Genomic DNA, 9,840 nt, shown 5'->3' with positions numbered 1-9,840 from the left:
TCTATGAGTTGCTCCATTCCAGCACCCTGAGGCTCCAGTGGCTCCCCAGGTGGGGATTTGTAGTCCTCCTTTTTACACCCACTTGTTTATTTCCTGGAAGCAGAGAAATAAGTGTGTTATCCCGAAAGTGCATTAGAAGAAAAGGCCTGTATTTATCGACAGTTATTTTTACAGTAGGGTGAAATTCCTTTGTTTTCCCAGTTAGGAAGCTGAGGTCAGCAGCACACTGTAAACAATGTAAAACAGAGGGAAATGCTGAACAAGCACATGTGGGCCTATCTTTAAGTCATACATCAAAATCATCATTCATTTTAAAGCTGAAGGTGATTTTTCCTTCAAGCTATCGGTCTTGTAGTTTGCATGTCTTCTGTATCTGTCAACCTCTCCGTGTTTTTTTAAGGGCCTCTCAAGCCCAGTGAGATCTTGAGGTGTTGAGTTTCAATGTTATCGTCATGCTGTGTGATTTATGATGGAAACAGAGCATAGGGCTGGTTTCTGTGTCCTTTGTGAATTTCTCTGAATGTTACACTACTACTACCAAGTATCGCAGCCTTCTACTTACACATCTAGAATGAATCTGAATAGGTGTTTAAAGCCCATAAACACGATCAGGACTATCAGGTCTTTTCTTACATCCATTTACAACTGGTTAATTACATGAGTTGTACATTTAGTGTAGCAATGGAACTGACTTCCAAAAAGTTAATTCTGTTCCCGTTTTCAGTGGGAGAAACGTTTCGTCGCTCATCCAACTGACTTCTTCAGTCTCCATTGACTGCAGGTTTCCCCAACCTTACAGTACATTTGCACAATGACTAAAACTAGCACCACTGATGAACAATGGTCAGTTTCTTGATCATTAATATGCAATTTGTCATGACCATTGATCAACAACCACCGATCAAAGACCATTGATCAATGGCCGTAAGTAGCATTCACAGAGAGTGGGGGAATGGCTGCAATCACAGCATTGTAAGATGGTGACAGATGTACCCTTAGGCCCCTTCCTCAATTCAGAGATGGTCTTTCCCTTTTCACGTAAATGGCTTCATTGACTCCTCGCTCAAACCAGGGTTCCTCCCTGTCCAGGATGTGTACATCCTCATCAGAGAGGATGGCCACTCGCCTATAAGTATGAATAGACTGCAGAGTCCTGGCATGATGAGTTAGCTCTTCTGTGTTGTGCCATCCACTTAGCCAGAGGTTGTTTGGTTTCCCCGATGCATAAATCACAGCAATCCTCCTGACTCTTAACAGCGTACACTATATTACTCTGTTTGTGCCCGGGGACATGATCCTTGGGGTGGACCAATTTTTGGTGCACTGTGTTTTGGGGTTTGAAAGTCATAGAGATGCTGTGCTTAGAGAAAATGTGTCTTAACTGTTCCGATATTCCTGACATATAAGGGATCACTAAGGGTTTTCACTTAGACAGCAGTTGTCCTTCTTCTCTCCTGGATCGCCTGAAGCTTTCTCAGCTGGGATAACCACATTTACTCAGGGCCTTCTTGATATGATGTTGCTCTGTTTCCCTGGCCACTGTGTCTGTGGGCTTGGCTCTCTGTAGTAGTGTCCTGATTGTGCTCCAGTGGATGATGAGAGTCTTTAAATTTTCTTTATTCCTTAATCTGACACTTCTTTTCTCAATTAATCTATCAATAACTTTGTCTATATGATGTTATAAAACACAGATCATTGTACACTGCAAGGAAACACTTAAAGACATTTTTTCTGGCAAGTCCAAAGACCCAAAGATCCATGTAACTGTGTACTATGTACTATGCTTAGAGTACATTTAAAGATGTCTATCTGTCTTTATTAGTGAAAAACACTGTTGTAAAGCAAAAATACCCTGTAAATACTATCATTACTGTAGATAACTATGTAATTTTACTTTATATTACATGTAGTTAAACCTATGGGTTCATTTATAGAAGGAAAACAATAAAGTTGTTATTAGTTAACCTTCAGTTAAAGTTAGTAGTGTTTAGATGGCAACAACAAAAAAACAATCAAGCAAGCATAACACTGGATGACATGATAAATAGAGATGCCCTGGTTGACCAGCCAGGGACCAGAATCAACTGATTGCCAGTGTTATCGGCCTTGACCGGTGACTGAAAGATCAGCTAGCAAGCCTGTGCACGACAAGCACAGGAACACAGGCAGACAGTCCTCAGTGTGAGTCCTCACTCAACACAGATTCTCAAATTTTTTTTGAATGTTTAGAACAGCAACCCAAATCAAACACTTAAATTACCTTCACACAGCAGAAAACAAACAGCAAACAGCAGAACAGAAACTAACAAAGGCAGAGTAGCTAAAGCTAAAGCTATCAAGAGCTCAGAGCCAGCCACAAGCTAGCAGCCTCAGTATAAGCAAAGAGTCAAAGGAGTTGCAAGGAAAATTCTGGAGATTCATGAAACAAAGAAAAGGGTCCATGTCCTGTTATCTGGTGAAGCTATAAACATACAGGAAAATATGTCAGGTAAAACTTGGAAACTAGCACATAATGACAAAACAAGCAAATCTGGTCTCAGTTTCAGAACTGCGAAACCCAGACCATAGGTCTAAGGTACTCCTTGAGATTAAGCCCAATCTGAATATGCTTGAAAGAGACTAGTTTTTAGTCAACTTTTGAAAGTCTTTAGTGGGAAAAGATCCCCATAGCCCTTTTAGGCACATTTAAAGAAGCAAAAATGTTTTTATAATTAATCCTATACTATTGCCAATATTACTATACTAGGGCAGACACGCTCATGTTTGCCAGTGAAGAGTCAAGCTGTAGTATTTGAGCCAACTGCAATCATGATAATTTGGGACTTCCAGCATATAAAGGATTTTAGTACAGCAGTGGATCTATTAGAAGTATAGGTGACCTTTCCAAAGGTTATTAAAAGAAAATAAGTGTTTAAGATTAGCAAAAAGCATTACAAGAAAAAAAAATGAATCAAATCACAAAGGCTGAGATTTATAATATGGTACCAAGGAAGGTTTTTTCTAAATAAGTAACTGTTACTCAACAATTAAATTACTAAAACAGTTGCTCTTTGATTTCCTGTGATGGCGTAATTGACTAATCAAGTTGCTGCTGCAGGTCTACAGTGACAGTTATTCTTTTCTTTTTCTTCACACATACACAGCTCAAGTCAAAGGAGCTTGCAAAGAAAAGCGTCTGAACTTAAAGAAGTCCAGACGCTTTTCTTTGCAAGCTCCTTTGACTACGATGACCTGGATGACTGAGAACCTTCACAGACATACACAGCTCAACTTGAATCAGTACAATGCACATGAATCTAATCAATAGTTTTCATGTAAATGTCAGGCAATTATGCAGAGCTGCAGCACCTGGATAAACTGCATATGGGTGCTAACACATCTTTCGCCCCGAGCCTGCATGTTAATTAAGCTGAACATCTGGCAAGAGGGAAAACACACTGTCGGATTGAATCGACGGGATGCTGCCTCGATCCAAACTGCTGAATGTTTTGGAAGGTGAACTTGAGTTAAATTTTTGATGCGCTTATTTCCCTGTGCCAAGATCTACTGCAGTCCAAAAAAATAAAAAAAAAATACAGGGATTAGGAGCCAATCTTTTCCTGATGGTAGGAAATCTCTGGCTAAGAAAAGACAGCGGATGCTGAAATGTGCTGTAAGGTCAAGTTCCTACTTTTAACTGAATACATCATACTGATATCACAGAGGAGGACATTGGGATTACATGACATGCAATGAAGTTATTAGTTTGTTTTTATTTTTACGTCTGATGTGGCAAACCGTGCTAAACTGAGACTAATGTGCCCTGGAATGGACTGACTGTGATAAAGAAACAAAAATAAATGGAGACTTCCACCGAGCATAAATGCCCTTATGCTCTTTGTTTGGGAAACCAGTCGATTGAGTTTTTGTGTCCCAGCATGGCAGAGTTTGGTCAACAGACAGACAACCAGACAAAGCAATTTATACCAGCTGTTCACAGATAAAAAGAACAACAATACATCAAACAGCAAGAACAAAAGACGACTCCACAACAGAGCAAAGTGTTATTGACTCCCTGGTATCTCGGCTTTATTATCGCTCACTAGTTCTGCCAGCACTGGCTAGATTTTGATAATCCTACTGTATGATGATAAAAGATTAAAGCAACATTTAAAAACGGCATGTTTTATTTCTCTTTTCACATATTTGTCCGGTATACACCTTTCCTTTCCTTCCACCTAGTCATGCATACTGATCCATGCTGTACGGTAAGCAGGAGCAGTAGCCAGCCGCTGCCTGCCTGTCCCATCAAACATGCATAAGAAACAGATGTATCTTTGATGTAGGTTTGTTCATGTTGCCCCCGTGTGCATGAGTGTGTGAATGAGTGTGTGTGCTTGTATGTTTAGTGTCTCTTTTTTTCCCTTCTTTTTTTTAAATGTGCTTCCAGGCCCTACGGGCACAAGCTAGGCTGAGGTGATGCGGCTGCATGCCCCGACACACAAGCAGAGACGGAAGGTTGCCACAGATCCAAGGGAGGATAAATGATCGATGCAGCCATGCATTATCTTTGAAAGCATGATTCCTATTGAGGAAAGGAAGTATGCAACTGTAATAGCTCCTGTTATTAAAACTACAGCATTATGCATTCATTCCAGGTTTTGTTCAGCCTGCTTCAGATTAGCACAAGTGGTGCTCTTCTGTACTATATTTTAAAGGCTTAACCATGAATATGTTTGCCTTTTGCACTGACAGTCAAGGAAGCTTTGAGAACAGGCACCAATAAATTCATACCTTCATATATCCATAAAGAGAGAACTATTGTGGAATATAATTATTCTTTTAAAGGTATATTTAGGGATCCTAGTACTCACAGCTTGGACTGTATTCAGAGGTTACTAATGTTAGAGTATTTCGCTGGCACTGCACTTAATGACAAGCATGGCACCAGTTCACGAGACACTCATCTTTAAGCACCTGGAATAGTGAAAACTTCCCTTGCACAAGACTGTAAACAAGCATAACCATGAGTCATTTGAGTGAAAAGCTTTCCTATCCTGCGTGTTGCCAGCTTCATTCCAGCCAGTAGGTCCCAATTTGCTCCGTCTGGTGTGTCTGCTGTATGACTGAACTGTAGTTACCCTCCACCCACCTTCAAAAACCCCTGCCCGTAAGTTGATGACCACCTAATGTTACCCACTCCTCAGTTTCCTACCATCTACACATAAATGCAAACATACTGTAGTGTAACACATGTATTTATTTTGTCATTCACACAGCTACTACTTCCATTCTCTCTCTCTCTCTCTCTCTCTCTCTCTCTCTCTCTCTCACGCACACACACACACACACACACATCTTTTTCCTTTTCCCCTAAGACAATTGTGTGTTGCTCACTCTGTATTGTAGAAGCCAGTCATTTCCACATGTGTGTTGACCATAAAGCAGCAAAGGGCCGACTAAAAGCATCCTTTTCCTGACTGGCAGGGTCACAATCTGCCTCATATAAACACAGGACACACCTTAGCCCAACAGATTTCACATATCCTTCTGACCTCGTTACCTCCCCCGAAGTGCTCCTCTTTCCACTGACACAGGATACTAATAAATAAATGTTGACAAAGCCGCTTTTTTTTTTTTGTTATTTTTGTTTGTTTGTTTGGTTTTTTTTATATCTTTCTCGTTGACGGGTAAAAGACAAAAAAAGAACACTCTTTGGGGTTTTTTAATTTAAAAAAAAAAAAAAAGAGTCTAAAAGCAAAGCTAAGCCGGGGTCCTTTTGTGTCTCTCAACGTGCCTCGCGCAGGGTTTCCCTAGCATTGTCATGACAACTGTGTGTACGCACCGACACTGGCCTTTGAAAACAATACACCCACAAAAAGTTGACTGAAGTGGGCTAGCTAAGATTTTTTAAATGAAAAAAATCGTCCAGAAAACAGTGAAGCAGAGATATTAAGCGGAAAGGAAATGAATAGCGAACAAGTGCACAAGTGGGGACAAAAAGTGTAAGATGCAGTCATTCCCATACCTTCTTGTCGAAGAAGTATTTGTTTCCTTTTCAACTATTCCCGGGTGCCGTTCTTGTTAGCTAGAGTCAAGCGACTACTTAGCTTTTGTCACTGTGTTCTAAATAATTAGTTTGTGACACCGGTAATGTGTAGCGAGCCGTAGTAGCACGAGAAACAACTCCACCAAGCTGTAACTTTTCTCCGCCCCGGACTGCCTGCTTCTGTCTATCGGGGGGGATGCTTCGCTCCGCCTAGCTCAACCCTGAAGATAAATCACTGTGATCCACCGGATTTCAACTTTGTGTCTCCTTGCTGGTGGCAACATGTCTCTACCCCCCGTAAAATTACACAGTATGCTATTTATAATTAGCGAGTTTTTTTTTTAAATCCCATTACATTTACCGCTTTTTTTTTGTGCAAAATCGAAGCCACTATTTGTGCCCCGTCTCCATGCCAGAGTCAATTGTGATGATTGATTTCGGACAGGACAATTATATTAATAAGAGTTTAATGGGTTTTAGACTTTGCCCCGCTTCTTCATTAGCAAATCGGCTTAATCCTTTGAACTTTCCTTGTTCAAACAACCCGAGTGACACAGACATTAAAAGAGGTAATCCAGACTCACTCAAGTGAATGCTTCACATGCTACCCTTTACTCCAAAGACATTTACATCTCTCCCCTGTTTTAAAGGGACAGCAGACTAAGATGGAGTGGAAGGGCCACAGCAACACTGGCACAGTGTGGTGATAAGTATGAGGACGCTGAAGAGAATGCAGAAAACTGAAGCTTGTCAGATTGAAAACAGCACATTAACTTGAGAGTTGGCTGGATTTGTAAAAAATAAAATAGCTGGTAATGGACAGATGCAAGATATACACGGTTACACCCAGTATCAACAACAAAGAGGATGTATGTTGTATCATAAGACACAGTGATAAAGTTATTTCACTAACTCATCAACACAAGACATTTTGTAAAGGGTAAACCCAGCCATGCTAGGGTTTAGCGTACTGAATCAAAACTAGCTGTGTGTTTTGTTTGTTTTTAATTTAAATGCCCACAATTGTACGGAAGTAACAATCATGTTGTATATTATGTGTAATATGTTTACACAAATATTTGAAGTGCACTCACCAGCTTTTGTGTGTATTATCATGATGTTATTGAAAAGGATAAGATTATGTTTAATTAAGTGTCCTCACACAGACGCACACATGCACACACACCTGCTCTCTCTGCTCTCCCAAAGACTGAGCGAACTAGTGAGCCCTTCCTTTCACTGAATCAAAAAAAATAATGCCATACATAACAGTTTGACCGGCGTGAACTGGTAGTTCTTTTTTAAAGTGATTCTCAAAGACCTTTTAGCCAAGAACTTGGTATATCTTGGTATAGTCAATTGAAGAAACTAGACAAGTGGAGGATAAAAGAAGAGGTCTCTGCCTTAAAAACAAAAACAAACAAAAAAACAAAACAGCAGCAGCAAAAACCTGACACAGGACCTGAGACACCCATCTGACCCTTTAGCTGACCCATCTCCTGTTCACTGAAACACACACACACCTCCTCTTGTCTTATTCTTCTCCCACAAACACATTTTCTCCTCTGCTTTCTACCCTTTCTGTGTGGAGTTTTCCTGTAGTTGTGTGGGTTTTCTCCACATACTCCAGCTTACTGCCATGGTTACTGGGCGATTCTAAATTGGCTGTAGGTGTGATTGTGAGTGTGCATCAATAAAGACTAGGGTCAAAATTATAAGAAAGAAAGTCATCAGAGTCCCTCCTGAGACCAGCTTTATGGAGGTAAAGTTGTAGATCAGCAATAATAGGAGTCTGATGACAAGATATGGTATGCAAAGTTGTCAAATATCACAAAGTACATAATTACACTGTAGGTAGCTACTTACAAATTTATATTTTTATCTTTAATTTTAAAAGAACATTAAGTTTTGGAGCCAACATGGTTCATACTGTTAACCACTAGATAGCATCAGAGTGCCACTAGCTGGCACTGATACTAATACCATAAACAGGACTATACAAAATCTTACAGTGTTCAAATTACTTTACCAAAGGTTGAAGGCTAGGTGTGCAGTGCATTCTTAAACACGATTCCCTCCCAAGTAATAACAATAATCTCAAGAATTGAAGCAATCAACAAAGAAAATATTTACCCCATAGAATTCTACAGGACTGGAAATCTTTTTACAACCATATCTCCCCATCTGGTGGACTTGCAGCAGAATGCAAGTTTTTAGACTATTGGCTTAATTTAATCAACCAGGAAGCTAGCTAGCATCCATGTTTGATAGTGTTTATGACTTGGATGTAATATTTTACATGAGAGTGGATGGAGCAAGTGTGCGTGCACCTAGCTGCTGGGAGCAGACTTTATCACTATTCATTACTTTATTGTCTCATAATCACAATCTTTTATTTATTTTGGGATGATTTATTTGACCTCCAACATACCTTGATGGTAGTTTTTGTTGGTTGTTAATTACTTTTGCATTAATTTTAATATTTTAACCTAAACACTGCTGAAGTAGCTGAATGCGTTGTTTTTTTTAAAGTCATATTTAAAAAAGAAACCCTCTGCACCATATTTCCTGCCTTTTAATCCAGGATTTTGCAGAATAACATTCTCGTCTGGCAAACATCAAATCCTGCAAAGCTTCTGTGTCTCACTGTCGGTTTGATATGAATGCCTTTATCATATACGGGGGGAACCACATGCAGCTGACTGATGAATTAAGAGAAAGCCCTTAATAACTGAAGATTCTTCCAGACAATATATGATGGATGAATTTATCGTACAAAAAATGAAAAGTATATTTTTCACCTCCAAATGAGACTTCTTTGAAGTAACACATCAAGGCTCTCCATTAGTAACATTAGAACACAAATGTAGAAACCACTTTTTTGTGGGCTCCACTTTTCTATGTGGCCTCAAGTGTATCTTTAAGGCTACTGCCATTTTAATTTGGGGGGTAAGGGAAGGGGGGACAATCAAGCTTGGTTAACAAGATCTGTCAGCAGACTGTGCAGGTTCAGTGAACAGGCACAGATACTTGCTAATTAGTTCGACTATTAAAAAAACTAGAATGTCAGTATATAAAACAGACTTCTTGAACAATCTGTTAGCAAAATGAACTGTACAGCAAGTCAACTAATTTATCAATATTTCTTACCAGAGCTCCGATTCATTTATATAGCACATTAGAATATGTCTAGGACTGTCTAGCAGACAATACATGAAACACCTGACTGTTAGCGTTTAAGTCTCTAATAATGCAGGAGATCAATATCCGACCAATATCCTTTCTTTGCTTTTTGAACCAGCCTTATTTGAGGTATTGCAATTTATTTTGTTCCCTTCAAAGTTTCAGTTTAGTGGGAATGTGTAAGAATGGTCTCTGCCACATTAGGCTTCCAGACTTGTAAGTCTAAGTCAAACAACAGTAAATTGTTCTAATGTTCATAATGACCCATCACCAATATAATGTTTTTGAAACAATTATAATGCCATGTAATATATACTTATTTAAAATAAGAGTAAATCTGTTTTTTTTATTGTAGAAGCCATGGTGTCAGGGTCAAGGGTTCTTCACTGTCAATTGATATTGTCATCTTTCACCAGGTTGTTATCAGCCTCCCCTCCGTAATCATCGTGTTTTTAATCAGTTGTTATATGTAGGCAATGCGTCGTTGCCAGGAACAGCAAGCTGGGTGAGGTTATGGAAGGACACAGTTATAAGTGACTTTAGTCTTACAGTTAGCAAAGTGTGACAGCAGAAAACACAAGCTGTCACACTTTGCTGGGCACTGAAACAGAATCTGGCATATAAAAGGG

At 39.5% G+C, this 9,840-nt stretch overlaps 1 protein-coding gene and 1 long non-coding RNA gene across 2 annotated transcripts in view; one reads left to right on the top strand and one right to left on the bottom strand.

Moving 5' to 3' along the window:
• ankfn1b (ankyrin repeat and fibronectin type III domain containing 1b) overlaps positions 1–6,144 on the bottom strand; it is a 153,546-nt gene extending 147,402 nt beyond the window's left edge. The window contains exons 1-2 of the mRNA XM_085171475.1: positions 6,008–6,144; positions 1–93 (exon numbers count right to left, since the gene is read on the bottom strand). Coding sequence (XP_085027601.1) covers positions 1–17 — 17 coding nt within the window. The 5' untranslated portion in view covers positions 18–93; positions 6,008–6,144. The remainder of the gene's footprint in view (positions 94–6,007) is intronic.
• A 316-nt stretch (positions 6,145–6,460) lies between these two features.
• LOC146512859 (uncharacterized) lies at positions 6,461–9,315 on the top strand. The gene is made up of 2 exons (XR_014875879.1): positions 6,461–6,597; positions 6,679–9,315. It is a non-coding gene; the product is annotated as an uncharacterized LOC146512859 (long non-coding RNA).
• Positions 9,316–9,840: the final 525 nt, after the last annotated feature.

The sequence above is a fragment of the Neolamprologus multifasciatus genome, chromosome 8, assembly GCF_963576455.1.
Source record: "Neolamprologus multifasciatus chromosome 8, fNeoMul1.2, whole genome shotgun sequence".
NCBI lineage: Eukaryota > Metazoa > Chordata > Actinopteri > Cichliformes > Cichlidae > Neolamprologus > Neolamprologus multifasciatus.
Note: the sequence above shows the minus strand (reverse complement) of the source record. Positions and strands in the feature narration are given on the sequence as shown.